General features: G+C 36.2%; 1 protein-coding gene across 2 annotated transcripts; it reads left to right on the forward strand.

The window, feature by feature from the left end:
• The first annotated feature begins 1332 nt into the window (after positions 1–1332).
• On the forward strand, positions 1333–24996 carry LOC110766271 (zinc finger FYVE domain protein). Of its 2 annotated transcripts, XM_021969561.2 has the most exons (36): positions 1333–2602; positions 3097–3241; positions 3926–4192; positions 4330–4497; positions 4596–4811; positions 5837–5931; positions 6318–6492; positions 6921–7342; positions 7652–7775; positions 8001–8099; positions 8208–8279; positions 9254–9391; positions 9660–9813; positions 10002–10369; positions 11279–11742; positions 11825–12166; positions 12735–12959; positions 13400–13490; positions 13637–13714; positions 13874–14164; positions 14295–14492; positions 14713–15201; positions 15581–15742; positions 15917–16246; positions 16364–16446; positions 16638–16742; positions 17657–17885; positions 18828–19193; positions 20057–20158; positions 20698–20841; positions 21576–21664; positions 22160–22242; positions 22339–22454; positions 23110–23195; positions 23704–23803; positions 24158–24996. In XM_021969561.2, the coding sequence occupies exons 1-36, from the start codon at positions 1662–1664 to the stop codon at positions 24221–24223; spliced, it is 7623 nt and encodes a 2540-aa protein (XP_021825253.2). In that variant the 5' UTR covers positions 1333–1661; the 3' UTR covers positions 24224–24996. The 2 variants fall into 2 exon arrangements, with proteins under 2 accessions (XP_021825253.2, XP_088103567.1); XM_088247441.1 differs by lacking the exons at positions 1333–2602; positions 3097–3241 and having other exon boundaries at positions 4086–4225.
• Positions 24997–26781: the final 1785 nt, after the last annotated feature.

A 26781-nucleotide genomic window follows, 5' to 3' on the forward strand; every position in this document is an offset into this window, starting at 1 on the left:
TCAATTACATTATTGTAAAATTAGGTGAAATTGAATTTTATCTTTGGCTTAATCCTAATTAGATGAAATTGAATTCCTATTTTTCAAATTAGTAAACTATATAGTGTGTTAAAATGAAAGCTCCCTAGAAATAAAGGCTAGAGGGCTGCCAATGTCATGGCAGAAGCATCATAGTTTCATCGACTTGCTATGTCGATGAGTGTTTATCATGTATTTATATTAGTGTTCATAATTTACACATACTCAGAGAGGTACATCTTAATTCATCAAGTATAGCAATTATCAAAATGCAGTATAAAGGGAAAGTATACCAATCAAATACAGTTCCTACCAAATTCTCAACTCTTGTACAAATATCACTTCCCATCTCAAGATCTTAATCTCCACATCTTTGGCATTACATGTTTCGTAAAGCTCACATATCACTTCACATCAATGCAAAAATGTAATCTCAACTGGAATTCCTAAATATCTCAACTGAACTTCCAATTGCTAAATTGTACAAATGATTACAACTCAAATTTGAAGCCCACATTATGGTCCTTACCAATTGCGGCTAATATGTTTTCCTTGAACTCCGACTTCTATCCTCTCATTGCATTTTAAGAACAAAAAATTGATCTGCTTGCATTTGAGCGGTACAAAATTAAGAATTGGCAAATAAATTGGTATCCAAATTTTCTTCATAACTAAACCTAAAAAGTTAGCAAAAAGACTAAAGAAAAAAAAATTTAGTAATCCAAAAATGAATTTCCAAACCTTAAATTCAAGTATCAAACCAAACACCCTAGCTTTAGAACTTATCCAAACTTGTTCCAAAATCATTTGTAACCTATTATAGGGCAATTAGGACTTGAAATTTTGTCGGGAAAGCAAATTACATCATGTTTGTAATTAAGTAATACCTTAGCTTTATTTAATTACTTGAATTAGTAATTAAATAAAGATAAGATATTAATTAGTATTTAAATATTTTAATTAATATAAAAAATAACTTAATTAATAGCATTTAATTCTTTTAAATTCTTTTGTCGACATGTGCCGACGTATTTTTGCCGGAATAGACATTTGCTGACGATTTTTTGCCGGGATAGATCTATACATGTTGAATAAAATTTCCTAACACACTGTCCCTTCATTTTAGAGGGATATAAAACCAAACTCCATATATTTATTTATTTTTAAACGAGAGCTGTTAATCTTCCTGCACTCCGAGATTTACCCTTTTAAGTTTCACCTAACGGTAACATAATGTGCAAGACGACGCCGTCTGACTGTTGCACTGGCGGTTTGTCATCCTCATTGCATTTTCTTCACGGTTCTTCTTCAGTTCCAGTGACGTGCATTGAAACTGTACATTACCTCGACGTCGCTTTTCCGTAATTCCTAGGATCTACTTTCCCAAGAACCAAACAACCATATACGGATTTAGCGTCTTCCACACGCACCAATCCCTAACCGAAAACTCCCTCTCAACTCTCAATACAAAAATTTTCTCTTTCACGTCCACAGTCGACTTCATCCAATCCACAAAAACCACAATTTTCGACCACTTTCCGGGAACCAAACACTCCGACAACCCACAACCACACCGAATCCCAAATCACCCTCATGAACTGAAATCCAAAACCCCAGGGCTCGGTTCTCGGCTCGGCGTTGCAATGGACAAGGAAACCGAAATCCTCTCGCGCTTAGCCGCGAACCATCTCTATCTCGCCCAATTTGAGCCTCTTCGAGCGATTGTCGTCGCTCTCCGAGCTCGAAACCCCGACCTCGCTCTGGCCGTGCTCCAAACCATCGTCGCTCACTCGGGTCGCTTCGAGAACATTCTCTGGTCACAATCATGCCCATCACCAGCTCTGCTCACTTACTTATCGACCCTTGAACTGTTGCAATTCGATAATGCTTCGTCGGTATGGAGCTTCGATCCCGAAACCCTGCGATTGCGCGCCGAGTTCTTGTTGTTAGTTCAGAATTTGATCGACCGCGTCTCGGAGAGTATGCGGAAGAATTTTGATTTGGAGAGCATAGAGAAAGAGAAGGAGAAAGAAGGGTTAAGCGAGAGCGAGAGTTTCGAAGAGCGAGCAGAGTTTTTGGGTAAGAGTGAGGATACTGGCAAGGATTTGAGAGATGCTAGTGGTGAATTGGATAGCTGTGTGAGAATTTTGGATAGGGTTTTGGAATTGGGCGTAAATAGATTGAAGCCACACTCCGTAGTAGTAGGTGCTGCTGATACTGATGGTGGGAGTGAAAATGAGGCTGCAGGCGTTGTATCTATTGAGGAAGGCGAATTGATGTGTTTGAGGAGCGTAGTTTGGGAGAACCGTGATGTTTTTGACGCGTTGTGTTGGAATATACAGAGCCAAGTGAGGGGATGGGAGGGATATGATTCTTCGGGTTTAGCAATAACGTTGAGGAGGGATGAAAATGCAGGGGAAATGTCCAAGGAGGATTTGAAGGTTCTTGGTTTGATACAAAGGAGTGTTCAGTTAGCTCACTTGGATGCTATGAAAGAGTGCATGAAGGATGGTGATGTGGATGGAGTGGTTTCGCGTATTCATTTTCTTCACCTTGATTATGGAGTGGAGGAGACTGAGTATCGGTATGTTTATAAAATTTGAACGGATTATTATTTGTACAATATATGTAGTGTTTTTATAGATTATGGTTTGTACTTATCTCAGTGCCACTTACCCTCTATCTTGCACAATTGTTTCATTAACTAGTTAGAATTTAAACCTGCGCTAAACCTTTTCAAAGAAGAAACCACTGATACCAAGACTAAAGGTTTCTGGTTCTGTTCAATAGTCTTCTACAGTTGGAGGATTGGTCAGTTTAAGAAAGCTTTTATACATGTTACTTCGAAGATGCTTCATGAATTGTGGGCCGTCTTAGGAGTGGTGTCTGTGGTGTTCAGATGTGAGATTAGGTTTATGTGTTACTGCTTCTTGGATGAATTTTGAGAATGGCAATATCAGAAAGGGAAGTAGTTATTATTAGGGTATCTTCTTTTTGAAATACCAAAAATGGCCTTAGGATGTACTGCTTACTTTCTTCTAAACATTTATTTCCATTCACTCTTGATGTTCCTTGCAGCACGGTTTTGCAAGATCTCCTCAAGATGGTGTCATCAGGAAAGGAGGGATATGGAGATTCTTGGCGTAACATGCGAGAAAAATTACTGTGGATTTATAGCACGGCTATTGCATCAAATTGTGGACATCTTGTCGAAATGATACAAGTAATGTTTGCCATTTTGCTTATAATGGATTTTGCATGGTACAAGTCTTTGTCGGCAAATTGTTTAAAATATGCCAGTAGTCTTGCAATTAATTTTTTATGAGATGATTTTGCTGAAGGATCCTGGTTAGGTCCTTACACAATGCATACCATAACTTGTTAAAGCTAAGCTGGGACAGGATGTTTGGAAAGCTACAATACCTAATTGGAAAGGATAGTTATCTCTTTTTCTTTATTTCTTTTTTAAATTTATTTTTGTGTGCATGGTCGAAGTTGGAATGCTTTCCCTTGTTGAAGTTTTGCAGCAAAGACATCTCAAAACCGCATAAATTCATGGATATGTATGTAGAAAACTGGTTAAGCCTGAACTAGGTAGATTAGTTCAGCCAGTTTCATAAGGTCTTTAGATTGTTCGAACCTATTAGGTGGTTATTCTGATGTAAGAAGCTAATCGTTATTATAAATGGCAGTTTTTCTTCTTCTTCTTTTTAATACATATCATGGTTGCCAGGATTTTTTTATATAAAATAAATTATTTAACCTGTGTTGAGATGTATTTGAACATTAACAATCAGTCATCTTGTATTTTTTATCATTCATTGGGTGCCATTCAATATGTATTTGTATTACTTTTGAGCCATGCATTCTTGGAGGTAATATTGACTTGGTAGGTGGCTTCCTGCAGGCTCTTCAAGATGACTTACTCTCAAAAGAGATTGAGGTGTACAGATCTCTTGATAACAACCAGATTCCACCACCTCTGGAACGTCTTCAAAGATATCATGTAGAATTGAATCCCGATACAGAAACTTCTACCATCAACACTGTAGTCGGATTTTGCATGAGAGACATGTATCATTATGCTCGTGTTTCGGGATTACATGTCCTTGAATGTGTCATGGACACTGCTTTGTCTGCTGTAAAGAGAGAGCAGCTTCAAGAAGCTAGCAATGTATGTGCCCAGTTTTATGTTTAAATTGAATATGTGAGTAAAATGGTATTCTCATTATTCTGTGGGATCAGTTATTGCATTGTTTGATGCTGGATTGCTAGTATAGTTACAAGCCTTTCTTGTCCATATATGTGCAGATTCTTTTATTGTTTCCCCGCCTTCAGCCCCTGGTAGCCACCATGGGTTGGGATTTATTATCTGGAAAAACTACAGCACGAAGGAAATTAATGCAACTGCTGTGGAGAAGTAAATCACAAGTTTTTCGGCTGGAAGAATCTTCTCTTTATAGTAATCTATCAGATGAGGTACTGCCCTTTAAGTCTTCCTTATGATACTCTTGTGGCATGATATCATTGTTATTATTCAAAGGAAATATGTGACTGTATGTGTTATTCATTGGCAGGTATCTTGTGTGGAATATCTTTGTGATTCTTTATGTTATCAGCTTGATCTTGCCTCTTTTGTTGCCTGCGTAAATTCTGGTCAATCATGGAATTCAAAATTATCATTGATGTTGTCTGCTAAAGAACAAATAGCATTCAGTAGTGAAGATCACCAGTTAGACCCTTTTGTTGAGAATTTCGTACTGGAAAGGCTTTCGGTTCAAAGTCCACTTCGGGTAAGTCCTCAAAATAATCTTATTGTGGGCTAGTTCTTTGTTCTTTTTAGAAGGAAAACTATATCTTATTAAAAACTGAGAAAGAAAAACTAAAAGAAAGATGGGCTAGATCCCATCAAAATCAGACCAACAATCATGGCATGACATATAAAATCAGATTACATTCAACCCAAAACTCTGTCCAATCGACATGAGTGAGTCTTCGAAATGCTTCAACAAATACACTCCAAGAAAAGCTAAAACTGTAATTCTATTATATCCCAAAGTAAATCCACTTCCTCCACCATATCATGAAAAACGTATTATTTCTTTCAAATTAAACTCCACATAGAAGCCAACACCATGTGATGATTTATGTAAATGTCTATGCTAGCATCTTTTTTAAATTATTTTTTGATTTTTATGTGCATTTGCATTACAATTCTGTTATACATTAATATAATAATACTATCATATTGTGTTGTAACTCGTAAGTTTGTAGCAAATTTTCTCTGCATAAAAATTGTCTTTTGATCTCTGAACATGTTCAATTCCCATCACAGTTTTCAACTTACCTTCGTATGTTAAGGGGTTTGCTGGGCATTTTCTTTTTCTATGCCAGTTAGTAATGAATCATTGCCTTCACATGAAAAATGCAAAAACATTGACTCAGTGCTTGTTAAAGATAAATTCAACTTTCGAAAATAACCCATAGTTCCTTGATGATGGTGTTGACTATACAATGAAACTCCAAATATTGTCTGTATCTGAACTCGGAAGAATTATTGGCATGTCAGGCACAATAAGGTTGTATTCTAAACAAATTATTTTTACTAAAAAGGAAAAATAATTTATCACAAATTCTTATTGTGGACATGCCTAATGAATTGCTATTTCAGAAAGCTTCACTGAACAATCATTTACCGTTTTCCCCTGAATTATATTTCTTTAGAAATGCTAAAGATATAGTTAGCATTGTAGTGTACCCTTTTTTTTTTAACACTTTTGTATTGAATGTTGGAATGTGATGGGTGCATTTTCTGTAGGTATTGTTTGATGTTGTTCCAGGCATAAAGTTTCAGGAGGCTATTGAATTGATCAGCATGCAGCCAATTTCTTCAACTTTAGAAGCCTGGAAGAGGTGTGTATTCTTGTATAATAGCTAAGTGGGTACTAGAACTAGTGTTACTTTGTTGTGCACGATTTATTTTGTCATCATGTATTACTCAAGGATGAAAAGAAATCATCTTGTGAATGGGAAGTGAGTTGGGGTTGACAATGCTGCCATCCGTTTATGCTACTTTATTTATTTACTCATATATTTGGATATTTAAAATTAGTTGGTTTTCCTTTTTTCTTCTTCTTTGTGGTGATAATAGAGATATCTGTATATGAAGCTGGGGCTGGGGATGTGGGACCAATTGTGCACTCTATGTATTTCATATTTTTGTCATTTTGGGATTTGACATGCTTTTCTTAACATGTTGATGTTTTCGCGTTTCTCTATTCTATTTTATCATATGGTAGGATGCAGGATATTGAACTTATGCACATGCGGTATGCTCTAGATTCAGCTGTTCTTGCGGTTGGAGTGATGGAAAGGACTATGACTGGTGAAAGAGAAAGTCTTCATCAAGTTGCATTTGACCATTTGAAAGATCTACAGAACCATTTGGAGGCTGTCAATGACATCCCTCGCAAGGTAGTCTATTGTGAATATGTTTTTTTTAGCCCAACATTTTCAATCATACCTCCTTTTTGTGGTTGTTAAAACTGTTATTATCTCATGTTTATGCTTGATAAGTTCAACTTGCAATTACATGTCTAACATGTTTCCTCGGGCAAATCTGTTGCATGTTGTCTTTGAAAGTTGTTTTGTGTAAAATATAATCACCGAAAAATGCATGAAAAAGAAATTATTTATCATTCATGTTCTGATGCTAGAGAATTAGCAACTGCTAAATGGATTGCATTTTGGTATTTTGTTCAAGTTTACTTTGAAGTTTCATGTTTTCCTTTGAAATCTAAATGCTCTCAATTTGTTTGTGATGTCATCAGTTTTATTAGATTGCTGCATCTTTTTCCTGTTGTTCATTGTAATTATTTTATAATGCTTCTGTAATGATGCAGATCATGATGGCGAATGTCATAATTTCGCTTTTACATATGGATGATCTTTCTCTCAATTTGGCTCATTGTGCCTCACCAGGGAGCTATTCTGAATCACATTACACATGTGCTTCAGAACAAACTGATCTAACACGTGAAGAGGGAAACAAATTGGTTGTATCTTTCACGGGGAAACTACTTGATATATTACATCACTGTCTTCCTTCAACTATAACTGAACTAGATCATGCTCTAAGTGATAGCGTAAGTAGGGGTGGAAGACAAGCATTGGAGTGGAGAGCGTCAATTGCTAAACATTTCATTGAAGAGTGGGAATGGCGGTTGTCAATTTTGCAGCGTCTTCTTCCTTTATCTGAACGCCAGTGGCGGTGGAAGGAGGCATTAACTGTATTACGTGCCGCACCATCTAAGCTACTTAACCTGTGAGTTCTACAAGCCTTTTCTTCTTTGGGAATTTATATGATGATCAATTGGTTCTTGTGCATGAATTGCTTTTTGGATATTGGTTATAGGATTTGCAAATGGGGGTTTATCCTATAAGAAAATGGTAGTTTATAACGATTATAAACTATAATGACCACCCAGGCCAAACAAAATATGATGACCTCATTTGCCAAATGATAGAAATAGATGCTGATATTTGAAGATGATAGTACATCATCAGTTAATATGAAGTTGATGACATCTTATTTTCTGAAGGTAAATATTGTAGTTGTTCTTATATGTCTCAGTTGCATGCAAAGAGCAAAGTATGACATTGGGGAAGAAGCAGTGCATCGGTTTTCATTGTCTGCAGAAGATAAAGCTACCCTCGAATTAGCTGAGTGGGTGGATAGTGCCGTCCAAAGACAATCTGTATGATTCAGATCAAATACCTTGTAACTGCTTATTTTATGCTTCTCAGCTTTAACTATCTATAACCATCTTGCTTAAATAATATTACTGAATCTTTGTTGTCTTTGGTTCCAAATTTACTTTACTTTCCTTTCTATGTGGACTTTTTTTGTGGTTTTGTTTTGTATTGCGGTGCCTTCATCAGTATTCTCTGATAAGATGGCCTCACTTGTCTGGCTTTTCTAGGTAGAAGATGTAGTCTCTCGTGCTACTGATGGTGGGACTTCTACAATACATGATCTGGATTTTTCTTCGTTGCGCTCCCAGTTAGGTCCTTTGGCTGCAGTAAGTGCTTAGAGTGTTAAGTCTCTATTCCCCTTTGTCTTCAAGTGAGGTTTAATATTTAATCAATTTTCTAAGGTTTAGGCTGATATTCTCAATATTACCTTCCAGATTCTTCTTTGTATTGACGTTGCTGCTACTTCTGCTCGGTCTGCAAAGATATCCCAGCAGCTTTTGGATCAGGCAATGCTCAAATAAACTCGGAAGATGAAGATACTGATATTTTGTCTTCATATATACTTGTCTTAGATTATTTTGCTTTCGAATTTTCTAATTTCCAGAAGATAAGTGGTGTTAAAAAAACCAATTGAAATTTTTAATGTTTTCTTGATGATATAGAAATTGCCCAAGCCACCTCTAAGTAGTCAGTAAATACTTTTACCAAACCAACATTTATGAGAAATCGATGTGAGGAGGATAATCTGAAAGTTTCACTGTCAGTTTTACTATTTTACTTTTCCACCCTTACGTAGTCAGTAAATACTTTTACCAAACCAACATTTATGTTATTATGGTCCTCCTAAACAAATGTCATTTCATGGTCTTTTTCCCTGTTCGAAGTATTAGTTGTAAAACTTGATGCCATGTGTGAGAAATATTATGAATTTGGAAGAAAGTAAATTTTGCCTCAATTGCTATCTTTGGCTTTCCACTGGTACTGATTATTCACTCCTGGAGAAAACTTTGTCCATGTGTTGCAACATCTAGAAATTTCATGTTCCCCCTAATTTGAAATTCTCTTAGGCTCCATTTAGATGGAGGAAATTGAAAGATAGGATTTGGATTTAACAAGGCTAAATTTGTTTAAAAAAACTAGAAAACATCATGTTGGATGTATTTAGAATAACTAGATGTAGTATATTTGGAATGAATTTGAAATGACTTTACGGAAGGAGCCATCTGGAATCCATTTGTTTTCTTCATTTCCTTCTTATTAATATTTTGGCATACATGGATTGTAGTAGTCTAAACAAACAATTTAACCTTATAATGTCATCTAAATCCCTAGATTTGAAATTACTCCATTCAAATGCACCCTTATTTTCCTCCATATGGTTTCCAGTAGATCGGTTTTTGTGTTAGGGTGTTTAATTCAAGAGTCATATGGTCTCCAGTGGTTTGGTTTTACAGAAAGCTATGATTTGTTATATGTGCAGGCTCAAGTTCTGCTGTCTGAGATATATCCAGGAGTTTCTCCAAAGATAGGCTCCACTTACTGGGATCAGATCCTTGAAGTGGCAGTTATTTCTGTTTTAAAACGAATCCTTAAGCGTTTACATGAGTTCTTGGATCAGGTGAGATCTTGATTTTTTTTTTTTGGGGATAAAGAGTTCTTATTGGCCATTAAAGACTGCACTATCTAATTATGAAGGTTGTTTAATCAGGATATAAACACAATAATTCGTTGCCATCCTATTGTTCTTCCTTTTTTGTTTACTTCTTGGTGTTTAATATCTGTCCCTAATAGCTTCACTGTTTAGAATGCTTACTGCATTAAAGCATTCTTGGTGTTTACTTCTTACTGTTAGTTATTGATCCTGGCTTCTTGATCTGCTCATCTAGGATAATCCTCCAGCCCTTCAGGTCACTTTGTCCGGCGAGATTATTATTGCCTCACCAAAGGAATCCCACCGACTAGGACAACGGGAACGTGTTCTTGATATGCTACATCATATGATTGAGGATGCTCACAAGGGCAAGCGGCAGTTTCTCAGTGGTACATTTTATAGTTCCCCTTTTTCGTAGTGTGGAAGGAAGGGGAAATATGTTCTATGGCTGCTCTGCTTCATATGGCTTAAACAGAAATCTGCTCTATGGCTGCTCTGCTTCATATGGCTTAAACATAAATATGCTCTATGGCTGCTCTGCTTCATATGGCTTAAACATGTCTTTAATTTCACACAGGTAAGCTCCATAATCTTGCAAGAGCTGTGGCTGATGAAGAAACAGAGCTAAATTTCTATAAAGGAGAAGGCCCATCTGCTGAACAGAAGGTTCTTTCTGATCTTGACAAAGACGGAGTTTTTGGACTTGGGCTAAGAGTTGCCAAGCAGATACCTTCAAGTTCTGCAATGGGAGAAACAAGTGTGCAGCCTGTTGGTTATGATGTAAAGGACAGTGGGACGAGATTTTTAGGTCCATTAAGTACCAAACCCATGACGTATCTTTCACAGTTTATTCTCCATATTGCTGCAATTGGTGACATAGTTGATGGAACTGATACAACTCATGATTTCAACTTTTTTTCACTCGTGTATGAGTGGCCCAAAGATGTAAGATTATTTTCTGTGTTATTGAAGTATTCTTTGCTTTCTGCATTCTGTTTTCAATAAAATTTTGGAATTGAGATTTGGTTCAAACAATCGGATATTTTTGGAAGCATCTTAATTTCAGGAACTGCGTAGATACTTAGGTTTAATTTCAAAAGAGAACCTCAAACTATACAATTACAACTATTGTAGATGCGACATAAAGTACTATGTTATATTGACTTTTAGGCACATCTATGATGGAAATAAATGTGGAACTGATGAGTATTTGTGCTAGTTTTTGTATGTAGCATTTCATGTTGTTTACCAGGAATGTCCCACTTGCTGAAACAGTAAATGTATACTTGATGAAGACAAAAAGTTTTAACTTTATCCCAAGCTGCTGTTTGGTTTTCAAAAGTATCTTTTTCTTGAATATGATTGTTTTTTCTTATACAAAAAAAGAAGAAGAGAATGTATAATTAATGAAAATGAGGAAAAAGAAATGCAATACAAATGGCAATTATATGAATTATTTTCCATGTTACTCATATTTGTACAAGTTGAAAACTATATTTTTTCTATTAGAACCTATTCAAGTATAATACTCTTGTCTCATGAAAAACTGATTAGATAGATATGTGTAATAATTTTAATTTTCAGAAATACATGGTTTTAATGTAATGGTAGCAATGATATATAAAGGGGTATTACTAGCTCTGTTTGATGCAGGACTTGCCAGTCTGTTTTTATTGTTTAATTTGATACCAATGAAATCTGATTGTTGAAGGTCTCTCAGTTCTTAATTATATGTCATGATCTATTTGACTTGGACTAACTTGAAAGCTGACAAGTTATTTATGTTAGGAGTTGGCAAATTTCTGTTTCTGCTTTATTATTGATATGCTCATGTATGGCTACTGTATTCTGCAGCTTTTAACCCGTCTTGTCTTTGATCGAGGCAGCACTGATGCAGCTGGTAAGGTAGCTGAGATTATGTGTGCAGATTTTGTCCATGAAGTAATTTCAGCATGTGTACCTCCAGTTTATCCCCCACGATCTGGTCATGGGTGGGCTTGCATTCCAGTCACTCCCACCTTCCCTAAAAGTGGCTCAGAAAATAAAGTATTGTCCCCCTCTTTCAAAGAAGCGAAGCCTAATAGTTACTGCCGTTCCTCATCATTGCCTGGAATCCCTCTATACCCTTTACAGTTAGATATAGTAAAACATTTGGTTAAACTATCCCCAGTGAGGGCGGTCTTAGCATGTGTTTTTGGGAGTACCATTTTGTACAATGGCAGTGATTCTTCTATATCGAGCTCCTTGGACGGTGGATTGCTGCAGGCACCTGATGTTGACCGATTGTTTTATGAGTTTGCTCTTGATCAATCTGAGAGGTTACTTTCATGCCTGTAAATGATTTTTCTTTGTCATTTACATAGTGGTTTCCCAGTTTTTACTTGTTATTTTGACGTGCAGGTTCCCAACTTTAAACCGATGGATACAAATGCAAACTAACCTTCATCGAGTTTCGGAGTTTGCTGTAACCATTAAGCAAACTGCTGATGGTGGCGAGGCTAGAGCTGAAGCAAGAGCTATCAAGAGACTACGTGAGATTGATAGTGATACTGAGTCAGAAGTTGATGACATTGTTGGTAGCAGTAGTGTTTCAACAGCTTTACCAGACGCCAGTGGCCAAGATGGTGCAGCTACTGAACCTTGGGATGGTTCTTCAAAATCTGACGTTGCTGAGCTTGACACTTCAGTTTTCCTTTCTTTTGATTGGGAAAATGAAGAACCATATGAGAAAGCTGTACAGCGGTATTGTAGTTCTGTCTTGTTTCAACATTCATTCAAATAAACAATTACTTGTTCACTTCTTCTTCCTTTTTTTTTGGTCTCAATACTTGTTCACTTCTTCAGCTGATTTCATTTGTTATCTTCTGCTGGTGTTCTGTATAAATGTTTGCTATACATTCTGGCATGTTTGCTTTGAATTCTAAGGTGGGACTCACATTGCTAAGTCAATTTTTCGAATTGTATGACCTACTAAGATACACACTAGACAGAAAGCATGATCGTATGACTGGTTCTAGTGCTGAAAAAGCAGAGTGAAAGAAGACTTTTCAGAAATAAGGAATTTTATGAGAAATATATACATGCATATATGTTGGATTAGCGTCTTTAGTTTCTATGTAGTTTCATGTATAAATTATCTGGTTTTGGAGAGCATATTTATCTGGAATTGTCCTTTATTTTTTGGAGGGAGGGTGTGTTATTGGTGTCAATTCTGTTCTTCTTTTGTTTGCTTTTAGGATAATTTTGTCATCATGCTGACAATTGAAGGTGGCATTACTATTTCCAGTCACTGATTGCTGTCAATTAACAGATTGATAGATGAAGGAAAACTGATGGATGCTCTTGCACTTTCTGATCGCTTTCTACGTAATGGAGCTTCAGATCAATTACTTCAGCTAATCATTGAATGCGGGGAAGAAAATCATTCAGTCGCTGGACTCTCTCAGGGTTATGGAGGCAATAGTATCTGGAGCAATAATTGGCAGTATTGCCTGCGGTTGAAGGATAAACAAGTGGCTGCTAGACTTGCTCTCACGTATGTAATGTCATGGGTTTATAAGTTACCTTGGTGAATGCTGGCTGATATGAAATATACTAAGATATTTTCCCTTGGCATCCATCATCTTTCATCGGATTTTTTACATATGTGGAGCAGTGCTTGGTTCTAGTAATAAAAATGTTCCTATTTGATATTACAGATTTATATACATGGCCTTTTATTAATTTTTAAGTGATGCAGGAAGTTTATGAATCTATTGCGGTCTTTAATGAAAATGTATTGTTCCTGTTAGTTGGAAAGAGTCAATTCCCCCACTCGTTCCCTCTGAGTCTCTTTTTTTTTTGTTTGGCTTGGTTCCTAGCATTACATGTTATAAATCAGCTAAACCCTTCTCCCATTGTTGCACTGATGGTATATAGGAACAATTACATGCTTCTTTCCATAGAATTTCTTGAGTCTTACAAGTTTTATTCCAGGTATATGCATAGATGGGAATTGGATGCTGCTTTGGATGTTCTCACAATGTGCAGCTGCCACCTACCTCAAAATGATCCCATTAGGGAGGAGGTACTGCTTTTTGATTTGATAAGTTGCTTATATTCTATTACTGCTAAATCTCTGTCTCGATTACCTGAAGCTTGATAAGGGTTCTCTATGTTGCATTCATTTTTCAACTATTTTTGGTTGATGATGTACTCCTTTTGGATGCATAGGTCATGCATATGAGACAAGCTCTGCAGAGGTACAGCCACATTCTAAATGCAGATGAGCACTTTAGCAGCTGGCAAGAGGTTATAATTCAGGACTCTGAACTAAAATGAGAAGTAAAAATGATAGAGATATTAAGAGCATAGTTCTGCTAGTTTTTATTTATTTATTTCATGGTAGCATGGATATCATATTAATTTGGGTTTTATTCTCTCTTTTTGTTTTCCTTGGTCCAATGTTAGGTTGAAGCAGAGTGTAAGGAAGATCCTGAGGGGTTAGCACTTAGATTAGCTGGAAAAGGAGCTGTTTCTGCTGCTTTAGAAGTGGCTGAAAGTGCAGGATTATCCATAGAATTGCGGAGGGAACTGCAGGGCCGGCAACTTGTAAAACTTTTGACTGCGGATCCTCTCAGTGGTGGAGGTCCAGCAGAAGCTTCACGATTTCTTTCTTCCCTACGTGACTCAGATGATGCTCTACCAGTTGCCATGGGTGCAATGCAGCTTTTACCTGATTTGCGGTCAAAGCAGCTGCTTGTAATTAGTTTTCTTTTTGGCAATATTCTGCTGGAAATTTGTTTTGATCTCATAAAGTATAGTATTTGAGTTTTGAATTTCATATACCTCTTAGTTGTGATTTTTATTTTTATTTTTTACTTTTGTAAAGGTTCATTTCTTCCTGAAGCGAAGAGAAGGGAATCTTTCGGATGTTGAGGTTTCTCGGCTTAACTCATGGGCCTTAGGTCTTCGTGTTCTGGCTGCCTTGCCATTGCCATGGCAGCAAAGATGTTCTTCCTTGCATGAGCACCCACATTTGATACTTGAGGTTCTTCTGATGAGGAAACAGCTACAGTCTGCTGCATTGGTTAGATATCACTTCTTAAGTTCCTTCAGTCACACACGAATGTATAGCATATATTGTATTTAGACAGATTTGAATACCATAAGATCATTTGTCACTACTTACTGCATGAAAGGCATAAAATTTGGATTGCGATTCCTTATCCAGTTTGGTGTTTTGCATGTTTTTCTGTGTTTGTAGTTCTCTGATGCTGTTACTTAATCAACATTTTTTTGTTTAACAGATTCTCAAAGAATTTCCTTTGTTGAGAGACAATAATGTCATTATTGCCTACGCTGCTAAAGCTATTGCTATCAGTATTAGCTCTCCTCCAAGAGAATATCGGGTATCTGTTTCAGGGACTAGATTAAAGCAGAAAACAAGAACAGGTGCTCCTGTGAGATCTTCTTTCACTAGCAGTCTAAGTAACTTGCAAAAAGAGGCTCGCAGAGCTTTCTCTTGGGCCCCACGAAATACTGGAGACAGGGCCGCCCCAAAAGATGTTTACCGTAAAAGAAAGAGTTCTGGATTGACACCATCGGAAAAAGTAGCTTGGGAGGCCATGGCTGGTATCCAGGAGGATCGTGCTTCATCATATTCTGTTGACGGGCAAGAACGGCTTCCTGCTATTTCAATTTCTGAAGAATGGATGCTAACTGGTGATTCAACGAAGGATGAGGCTGTTCGTGCATCTCACCGATATGAAAGTGCCCCTGACATTACCCTTTTCAAGGTATTCTAGTGAAATAGGCTATACCTTTTGCATTTTAATTTGCAAAGCACCCCTAGATACATAATAAAGACAGTAAAGCTAAATATGTTCCTTGCTGTCCATAAAGCTAATAATGTTTCATACTGCCATTTGCTCCATTTCATATGTAGATATTATGGGAGAATCCATGGGTTAATCTTACATCGGTATTCTAACTTCTGAGGATTGCCAATTTCATAAGTGCACGCAAGCTTAATTATACACTTTCCCTGTATGAAGTTTTCCGCTGATTTGTAACATTCTATGCTTGTATATCCAGTTAAAGTAGTGGGTTCTTCAGCATGCAGGGATCTTGTTTAGGCATGCTGCTTGGCTGACAGTTTGGTATTTATGTTTGTAGGCACTGCTTTCTCTATGTTCTGATGACTCTGTCTCTGCAAAGAGTGCATTGGATTTGTGTGTTAATCAGATGAAGAATGTGCTGAGCTCCCAACAATTACCAGAGAATGCATCTATGGAAATAATTGGTCGAGCATATCATGCCACAGAGACTTTTGTACAGGTATACCTTCAGTAAGCTCTTACAACATGGTTAAAATTCCATAACCAACAAAGGCAGATCATGTATCTTTGCCTTGTAAAGACAGGGTTATGGTTTTGTTATGCAATCACCTTTATGTGCAGTTTAGTTGGTGATGCAGATTGCAATGCTAGCTCTCACGACATGCTTTTACAGGGTCTACTTTACGCTAAATCCCTGCTGAGAAAGCTTGTGGGTGGTAGTGATTTGTCGAGCAATTCTGAAAGAAGTAGGGACGCTGATGATGCATCCTCTGATGCTGGTAGCTCCAGTGTGGGCAGTCAGTCCACAGATGAGCTATCTGAAGTTCTCTTGCAGGCAGACATTTGGCTAGGACGTGCTGAGCTGCTCCAGAGCCTTCTGGGATCCGGAATTGCTGCTTCTCTAGATGATATTGCCGATAAAGAGTCATCTGCCTGTCTCCGTGATAGGTTGATTGTAGATGAACGGTACAGCATGGCTGTATATACATGCAAAAAGTGCAAGGTAAGTATCGTAGCTAGAAGTTGCAGTTAATTCTTCTGTTTTGTTTAGAGTATGTTTTTCCTTTGGCATGATTATTTAAGGCATGTTGAGCTTATGAGTACGTGGGGCTTCTGTCAGATTGATGTTGTCCCTGTTTGGAATGCATGGGGACATGCTTTGATTCGGATGGAGCACTATGCACAAGCTCGTGTGAAGTTCAAGTATGTTTAGTTTACATTTGGCATAAAAAAGGCTAAGGATTTTTATTTTTTTGAATTTGGCATAAAAAGGCTATGGCTTTATTGATCGATAAAAATGAACTATGTTTCCCCTTCTCTCTCTCTCTCTCTCTCTCTCTCTCTCTCTGGTACAGTTGCTTATTAATGTCATTTTTCCCCCTTCTGATTTTTAGGCAAGCTCTTCAGCTATACAAGGCCGATCCTGCGCCTGTCATTCTCGAGATCATCAATACAATCGAGGGAGGTCCGCCGGTTGATGTTTCAGCTGTTCGTTCTATGTAAGATGCAATACAGCTTTGAAATCAGAAATTAAATTTTTAACTTGTACCAAGTTCTTCACGGGATGCTATGTGAGCCGGAGTTTGAGACAGTTTTTTTTCCAAGCTAGGCTAGGTTTTAGAAGGTTTCAATAGGAGTTTGATAGCTCCTTCTATTTCCTAATGGCAGTATTTCTGAGCATGTGCTGTGACTTTGTTAAAAAAAAAATGCAGTTCACATTATCAGTAGGCTATTTTGCCTTAATAACAACTTAAAAGAACACATTATCATTGAAGGTTTTAGAATCCGATCTTCGTAGATGTGAAGGTTTACAATAAGCATGATGATGCTAGTAATTTCCTGTTTCTGTATTAGCTTGATAAAACTGAGGAAGAAGAAACTCAACTCTATGCAGAAAGTCATAAACTAAACTGAAAGTGATAGGCTTCAAGATTCTTTACTTGCTATTGAGCCTGTTTTCCAATCTGAAGAAACATTGGTTGGTTGTTAAATTTGAGATGAGGTAATGTTCAAGAAGAGTTGAGTTTATCCATTGCGTGTGCATGATGTATGTAGCAGCCCTTTTCCCGGAATGGGAAAGGCATTTTTTCTTTAATTTAATATATATATATATATTAAGATTGACATCTATTTGTGTGGCCCTGGGCCTGGGATGAGAGGCACTGTAGTGTTGCTCATGTATCAGGTCTTGGTTTTTTTAATTGAGTTTCTGAACATGACCCTGTATGACATTTCCAATAGAATTTTGCTTATGTATCAGGTACCTTATGTATTCTGTGCACCGGAATTTTGATTCTGAATAAGTAAATCTATGCTCGAATTTTTCTCCTGTAATGAACAAAAGGACAAGGGAAGAAACACTTTTCTGAAGCTAGTCATTATGTATAAACTGAAAATGCAACTTATACTGCAGGTATGAACATTTGGCTAAAAGTGCACCAACAATCTTGGATGATTCACTTTCTGCTGATTCATATCTCAATGTGTTGTACTTGCCTTCCACATTTCCTCGTTCAGAGAGATCCAGGCGTTCTCATGAATCTGCAAATAATAACTCCACATATATTTCAGACTTTGAAGATGGACCACGCAGCAACTTAGACAGCGTTCGGTATGTTGAGTGTGTCAACTATTTACAAGAAGTAAGTTGCAGCTTCCTTCTATGCTCAAGCTAGAGTTCCAAGTTGGGTACACTTATGTCTAGCACCCCAGTTTACAGATTCTAAATGACAAGCATCTGAATGTTTAAACTTTGCATTTTGACATTTTGTTTTCAGTCACATGCATCAACAACAGTATGACTAAGGAATCTCATCATGAGCTACTTATATTACTTGCTAATTTTTGTAGTATTTCCTTTTTGCCTATCTTACCATTGTGTTTAATGATGTACTGCACATTACCAAATTTCAGATTTATCTGATATCTCTAAATATTTAGGTGATACTGCATTTGAATGTGAGACTATAATGTTGGATTTGTTAGCAGCTGTGAAGTGAGACTAGATATTTCGAATTTTGAGCTTTTTTGAGCTTACCATTTTGAGTTGTCCTTTATTGTATTTTATATTTTCTCTTGAGATTGTGGATTACTCTTTGTAATTAGCTTTCCTACTTCACTCAAATCCTATTTTCTTTAAATCAAAATTATTGCATTTGAATGAGTCTCTTTAGTCAATGTTGAACCTTCGTGATTGGATGGTTGCCTGTATTGGATTGAGCTTAAATTTGGTTAATATTATGTTCATGATTAGAGCATTCAATCCAACACTAGGATTGACCAAAAACAAAAACTTGAAAATTTATTTGAATGGTGCAAACTTAACTGCTTTTCAGATTTTTTTTACTAATATCAGTTGATCTTGCCCCACACACATATCATAAGTTTTGTTTTATTTGTTTTTGTTTGGTAACACAATTGATATTACATATTTAGGTGGTTCTTTCTTTATTTGTTTGTATCTTAGTGTTATGAATGGTAGTGTTCTTGCTACTTCCCTCTCCAGTTCTATTGCCAATTATAAATTTTATGTTTTTGTTCATATAATCAGGTTCTTGTATGTAACTTTTTGCAACCCTTTGCAGTATGCACGACAGCATTTGCTCAATTTCATGTTTAGGCATGGCCATTACAATGATGCTTGCATGCTGTTCTTTCCTCCAAATACTGTTGCCCCACCTCCTCAGCCATCAACAGTGGGGGTGGCATCTTCGTCCTCATCCCCTCAAAGACCAGACCCTTTGGGAACTGATTATGGGACTATCGACGATTTGTGTGATTTGTGTATTGGTTATGGCGCAATGCCTATTTTGGAAGAAGTGATTTCAGAAAGAATGACATCTGCAACCCCGCAAGATGTAGCAGTAAACCAGTATACCGCTGCAGCCCTTGCCCGTATTTGCATCTATTGTGAAACTCATAGGCATTTCAATTATTTATACAAGTTTCAGGTAAAGTTTTCACTTAATGGGTTTTACTTGTACTGAAATGAGGATAGTATAACAATTTAACAAAAGATGTTTCTTGTTGTGTCTTCAACATATTACTTATATTCATTGCATGACACAAATAGTAAGCAGTGCGACCCCTCGTACACAGTAAGTAGAGGGCTGATGATACTCCAAATACTATCGGCGCCTATATTTCTTCAGTGCAACCCCTCTAAACATTGCTTGTTCATGTGTTTTGGCAATAATTCTTCATGAGCATTTATTCCAATCTTCTGGTCCATTTGTTCTTCCACTTGTAAACTATCCCAACACAAAGTCCATGCTTGTATCCTTCCATGGTGCTATAGCAATGGACAGTGGGGTTATTTTGAAACCCCATTAACTACGGAGTTTTTTAAAATTCTTGAGCACCCAAGTGTCTCCCTCCTTGGATTTGAGAAAAGTCTTCATCCTTAATTGGGTCAAGAACCTGTTTAAATCCACCATTATAAAACATAAAGATGTTTTCTCCAAGGCGGACAGTCTTGTTGTAAAACACCATGGTCTTGCTGAATAAAGAGGGCAAGCTTCTAAGTCTACCACCTTGCATAAGACTTCATTAAAATAGTTAATGGAAAAAGGAACAAGGCATGGTTTTATTACCTAAAATTTCAGGACGAACCATATTGATCAGTGTTCCATCTTTTTTTTCTCACTATATATTCACTTAATTGTTTATTTGTTTGCAGTATACATTTAACTTGTGGAAGTTTTAATCTTACAAATGTTCTGTTAGAATGTTGCATCCATTTATTGCTTGAAGGTTCATCATTTGGATTTTTATTTTCTTTTAGTTGAATTCAGAAATTTACTCCATCTTTCAGGTTATTAAGAAGGACCACGTTGCTGCTGGACTTTGCTGCATCCAATTGTTTATGAACTCATCTTTGCAAGAGGAAGCTATAAAACACTTGGAAAATGCCAAGGTATGCTTTTATTTATTGCTCTTGGACCACCTTAATTGTTGAACTATTTGCAGGATTGTTCCTATGCATTTGGATGTATAATGGCGGGGGAATTTCAACCCTATCGTTTGGGATTTAGGTCTAAGTTTGCAGTAGATTGGGCAAGTGTAGGTTAGAAGGTTTTTTATTCAGTTTTATTATCCATTCAAGCTTCCCAAAGTGTGATGACATTTCCCTAATTGATTCGATTAATGCTTGACAGTTAAATTACATTTTAGAGAATTACTGATAGAATGGATATGTTTCACAGGAAAGCTTTGACCCTGATAGCACCTTTGGCTTACAAATTTAGAATTGTTCATAATAACAATTGTTGAATACATCCAGATTATGTTTCACTTCTGAAGAGCCTGGTGATGCAATCATTATATAAAAATGATATTACCTTCGTGTTGTGCATATTAGTTTCCTAAACATGTTAGTGTTTCAAATGTACTGAATTTGTAGTAGTTGCCTGTATATGTTTGTCATGTTGTTCATTTATCTTTTGTTGGTTGTAGATGCACTTTGATGAAGCGTTATCAGCACGATACAAAGGTGGAGATTCTACTAAGCTTGTGACGAAGGGTGTTAGAGGAAAAAGTGCCTCTGAAAAGCTCACTGAAGAAGGACTTGTCAAGTTTTCAGCTCGGGTAGCAATTCAGGTAATTACATCATTCAAATACTATATTCTCTCTTAAACACTGTAAGCTTAGTTTTTTCTTGATAGGTCAGGGCCTGCCCTTCTTGACTCTCTGTTGATTAATCCACTGGCAAGTAGATTGTGCCTTTTTCTAAAGACAGACGGTTCCTGTAATTTTGAAAAACAGAGACAGCTGGCATTCTTAAAGTTACTTGTATGCACATTATTTTGTGAGTGAAAATGCAGAGACAAGTGGGTATCTAATTGCCATGTGTAATCTCAAAAGCAGAGATGGAAACAGTCTAAAGTTAGATTTGGAGAAGAGGAGAGTACACATGAGAACTAATCCATCACGAGATTCATTGACCCATGCTTGAGGGCATGCTCACATATATGCACATTTGACCAAGACATGCACACTACCAGAAAACTTAGAAAGCATGTTGCCAAACAGACGCACCGTTATCTGCTTCTTAATAAGTTAGGAAGAAACTACATTTTCTACGGCAATTTAAAATACTGTGAACTGTGTTGACGATTTGGCCCTGCCTCAGGTATCTAATTTTATGAAGAAAAAAAAAATGAAAAAAAATCCATGGTAGTGTAGTACATTGTAATCTGTATGGATCAAACGAATAGCTGACATATGAATATGTATCTATTTGGTTGAAACTGATATCCAGAATCTAGTTAATTCAGTAAACAGCTTGTTTGGTATTAGTCTCTCATGTTTCCTGTGGGTTTATTGTATGGCAGGTCGAAGTTGTGAGATCCTATAACGATTCAGATGGACCTCATTGGAAACATTCACTTTTCGGAAATCCAAATGATCCTGAAACATTCAGGTTCGAGTCATTTTACTTACTGCTGGGCTTAGTGATCTCTTTAGTTTTTTATGATAGTGAAGAAACCAATCACTTCACTGTCCCAAGCTGTTTCTTATGCGTTGTATTTTCATATATTTGTATATATTGCACAAGCAACAAGCATGACTAGAATTCCAAGTTATAAAGACATTATGTCTTGTTTCTACAAGGGGTTTTAAACAGTTTTGTTTTCTGAAATAGCTTTTACTGTTAATTAATATCAGTTCGTGTTAGTGAGTTAAAGAAAAAATTGTTGAGCAATGTGTCGTCAGTAGTTGATATGCATTTGTCTTTTAGTTTGTCTTCCTTAATACGAATGTGTCACAGAGTTGACCTTAGGCCTGTTGGGGGTTCTATTACGATTGTTGGTGTCATGTTCTTTAAAAATGTTCTTCTGCCATGGTATATGGTACTTGTGAAATATTTTGATATGATGGTGAGGAAAGTCACACCTTCTCCACCTCCTTTTTGCAGGAGAAGGTGCAAAATTGCTGAGTCTCTTGTGGAAAAGAACTTTGATTTGGCTTTCCAAGTGATTTATGAATTCAATCTTCCAGGTAGCCATTACATAATGATTTCATTTTCAATCCCGCCTTTCTCTCATGAAGTAATTGATTAGCTTCTAGATTTAATGCATCTTCTCATAATTTCAGCTGTGGATATATATGCTGGGGTAGCTGCATCTCTCGCTGAGAGAAAAAGAGGTAGTCAACTGACAGAATTCTTTAGAAACATAAAAGGGACCATTGATGATGATGATTGGGACCAGGTAATGTGATCTACATCTCTTAGTAGATTGTATGTACTGTTTGTAAAATGACTAGAAAACTTATGGTTTATTAGTTTCTTGGGTTAGTTTTAGTTGGCTTAAGAGTTGAAATGATTATAACATAGATGGTTTTTGACTAATCAAAATTTTTATTCTAATTGTATTGTAAGACCAAAAGGAAAAGAAAATTTTATTGTCACTCAAGGATTGCAATATGTATTTGTGTGTGTTTTATCTGGCTATATCTGGTGCAATTATCCATTAACTCACTTATAAGACATCCCAATTCAAAGGTAGCTTGTGATTACTAATCACCACAATAAATGAGGAAAATGGTGAGAATTTCGTCATCCTCAGTATTATTTCAAACTTTCTACTAACAGAAGAGGAACAATTCAAAGATAGCTGAAATACCTCTAAATTATTCTGATCATTGGTTGACTAATAATAAACCGATTCTGAAAATAAAATTTTAGCTGGCAACATGTTTTCAGCCTAAGGTTTATATCTTGCATACTTCTAAACTGTAATTTTGTTGTAAAACTGGTTTTCTGTGTCTCCCAATCAGCCTACTCTTTGTGGAAGCTGGAAACTAGTTCAATTTCTGTGCTTTGTTTCTAAATTTAATAAAAAGTGTATTTTTGAATTGATGTAGGTCCTGGGTGCTGCAATTAACGTATATGCTAACAAGCACAAAGAACGCCCTGACCGTCTCATAGACATGTTGACCAGTAGCCACAGGTAATGGTTTCTTTCAGTACTCCATGTCGTCATTATTCATAACTGTACACAAGATCTGTGGTTTTAAGTAGATTTTGAGGACATTAAATTATTAACTTTTATGTGTTTTTACTTTGTAAGGCATTTTTCATAGTATAGGTGGTGATCTGTCAGTGTCATTAACCCATTGCTGCTTGAGACCTGCTTTAGGTTCCCATTATTGTTCAAAAGTATCATTTTACCATTGTGGTTATTGATCAAGTTAATAATTAATGGATCCAGACCTCAACATTTATGACCATATATGCCTACCCCATCCTTTGTTGGCTTCTACTTGCATACTTCCGTATGTGGTCTCTTTTTACGGCACTCAATAATTACTGTCAATTTTTCCAAGCAATTAACAATTTCATTCTTGAGTTAGCTGCTTTAGTTTTATGACGCTGGAATACTGTTAACTTTGATTAGTTGAACTTTGGTGCTGAGAAATTCGTTCCGTGTTTTTTTTGTATTTGACTTGTATATGCAGGAAGGTTCTGGCTTGTGTGGTTTGTGGTCGTCTAAAAAGTGCATTCCAAATTGCTTCTCGTAGTGGAAGTGTAGCTGATGTCCAATATGTAGCTCATCAGGTTACCTTCCTTTCCTCAGAAAATCTCCCATATCTCCCACACTATCCTTTTCATCTATTAAAACTGTGATGTGGCAGACATAGGAGATTAGAGAAGATGATAATGCGCCTATCACAAAAGAATCCATGGAAAAAGGACATTATTGGTGTTTATGTTTTTTACTTGTTTAGGGCTGTTTTGGTTTGGAATCCAAAAACAATTACATTTGGATTACAGTTCGAGTTTTTTAAAATAATATAATATAAATATTTGGCCTAAAAATTGGAACCTGGTTTGACGTCTATGATTCTTGTGAAATCAGTTCACCGCTCCTATACTAGATTTATTCATATGGTTTTGCCAACTTTTTTGCAGGCATTACATGCTAATGCACTTCCTGTGCTCGATATGTGTAAACAATGGTTGGCCCAGTACATGTGAAATGTTGCTCGAGGAAATTACAACCAATACAAATTAGGGTTGGCCTGTTTAGTTAGTTTTCAAACTTTGCTGCACTCAGAAAGGTTGAAAGCCATGGAGCCTGGTCAAAGATAGTGGAACCAGTTGCTACTAGAACGGCATGGTGCTGAATCTGATAACTGGTGATACATGAACTTTAAACACATAAGGCATTTGTCTGCCTCGGCGTTTGCTCCTGCCACAAATTTTTGTTTTGTATTGTCCCACCGGCATTGCTGAAGCTGCTATTGACGCATTGAGTTAGCTCTGTCTTATTGAGAATGTTCAGCAACTTTGCTCAAGTTTGAAAACATGCATAGGGAACATCATATTAAAAGGCCGAACGGATATCGAAAATAATTTGTGCAAGTATGAGTGCACAAGTTTCTCGCATGCGGCATGAAAGTTAGTCTAATTGGAAAGAGTGGTGTAGCATTGAATTGAAACTAGTTTGTTACGGTGTTTCTTTGCTTCATCAGTGATTTCAGTTAGTTGAGTCAAGTTGGGAGGAGTGCCTGCGGCTGTAGATAGATAATAGATAGAGGAGTGCCTGCGGCTGTAGATAGATTATAGAGAGATGGGAAAGAAGAATAGCCTTATCTTTGTATATATTTCTGTTTTTGTTTTAAATTTTGCCGTGTGTTTTTTTTCTTTGTTCTTTTTATTTGTCAGAGTTTGATGTTTTGTAAAATCTTGGATCTTTAATTCCATATTTTTCTTATTTTCTATAAGAAATCTTTGACTCCCTTTCTCTCGCCCTACAGTATGAAGATTATATTTTACTGTTCATAAAAAATAATTTATAGACGCAATGATCGATTTATGAATAATACCAGTAAGACTCGGGACATTGTATTGTGGTCAATGTTTGACCATTGAAGTTTGGCGATATCTTTTTCAAAGAGGACATTCACGTGCTTGTCACGTGCTGAGCTGATGTGGCCATTTTGACTAGAATACGCCTTCACAAAATCAAAGAAAATTGGAAATCTGACTGAAATTGGTAAAATGTGAGGACCGCATCGGCTTTTTCAACAAAAACAAATCCACACGACTTTTATTTTGACATACAGAATAAATCACTAGAACCAACCATTTATGATTACGCATAAGGTATTTTTTTATGGGAATGCTAGCAACCTTCTCTCTAACCTTCTCCTTTGGACATTCTCCCCTCTTTACTTGACATGTGTCATTCTCTCTACACTTAAAACAATGCCATTAATATATTATACAAGCTAACTTTTGCTTTCCAAGTTTACCCTTATTACGCATAAGGTATTTTTTTATTATTTATTTTTTCCTTGAAGCAAGGCAAAATTGCAATAGGCCTAGTCTCAGGCGCCTATCAAACTGAAAACGCCCTTCCACTTTAGTTTACTCAAGTCAAATATTAGGTGAGAAACGGACGAAAACATGTGATGCTGACGTGGGACAACAGGTTTTCAGATTAAGCTCAGTGAATAATATCGAATTTTATATAAATGTAAATATGACGATTTGGCCACATGCATGACATCCACGTTCATTCGGTCAAATAATTAACAGTACTTATCCATTGATGTGGTGGTATTAGAGTATCACTTTATGTATTATAATATAAATGTATATATATATCAGTCTTTTTTTATTGAGAAAATTTTTAGATAATTTTATTTGAGAGACGCCCTTTAGGGTACTTTACAAATTTTTGAGTTTCTTAGATCTAGGTCCAAAACAATTAGTTGTTATTTGATTTAGTCCACACTTTTAGTTTTAGATGTAGGTTCTTTGACATTTATTACTTTTTTGTGGTGTCGATTTTACCCTTAGAGATAAATAAGGAAAATACATTGAAAATTTAAATTTAATGCATTATTTCATTGTAATTGAATTTTAGATTTTAAATTTTAAATTCTTTCCTTGATAATATTTCTAATATATGGATAGAATATAATTTAATCAATGAAAAGTAAAGACCCACACAATATAACAATTGATCAGACAAGCATCCACATGAAATTATGTACCTAACATCCAGGTAAATAGTGTTATTATTAGCAATGAAAAAAACCTAGTGACAAATCGTGTTACCTATGAGTTAGGAACATAAACTAGAAGACTACCTATAAGTCAGATATAAAAATAGACAAATAAAATTGTATGTTACCTAAAAAAAATGACTAATTATTATAACATAAATAACTATTACTTGATTCAAGTCATAAATGGCAACATTGTAACAAAAAATGATTTTAAAAATAATAAAAAAGAAGATTACATAAGAAAATATTAAAAAATGAATGTAATCCTATGTGGTACAAAAATTAAAGGACTTGGATCAAAGTCACCAAATTTGAAAATTAAACCCAATTCCTTAATAAAAATTTGGATCTATATCAAGTTTTCTATGAAAAAAAATTCAACTATCCAAATCATCTATTTTTTTAGTGTTGAGGCCCAAAAAATTCATGGTTGGGCCCGAATAAATTCCTAGCCCAAAACGATATATTATTGAAAAAAGACCCAATTTGGAGTACACGAAAGTCTGCCATACACAA

Source organism: Prunus avium, chromosome 1, assembly GCF_965620075.1.
Source record: "Prunus avium chromosome 1, drPruAviu1.hap1.1, whole genome shotgun sequence".
In the NCBI taxonomy this organism is placed as follows: domain Eukaryota; kingdom Viridiplantae; phylum Streptophyta; class Magnoliopsida; order Rosales; family Rosaceae; genus Prunus; species Prunus avium.

Bases quoted from the DNA above. Each gene is read 5' to 3' on its own strand.
- LOC110766271 (XM_021969561.2), top strand. From the start codon at position 1,662: ATGGACAAGGAAACCGAAATCCTCTCGCGCTTAGCCGCGAACCATCTC. The intron at 4,498-4,595 runs GTACTGCCCTTT...ATTCATTGGCAG, and splicing joins ATAGTAATCTATCAGATGAG to GTATCTTGTGTGGAATATCT. The intron at 9,814-10,001 runs GTACATTTTATA...AATTTCACACAG, and splicing joins CAAGCGGCAGTTTCTCAGTG to GTAAGCTCCATAATCTTGCA.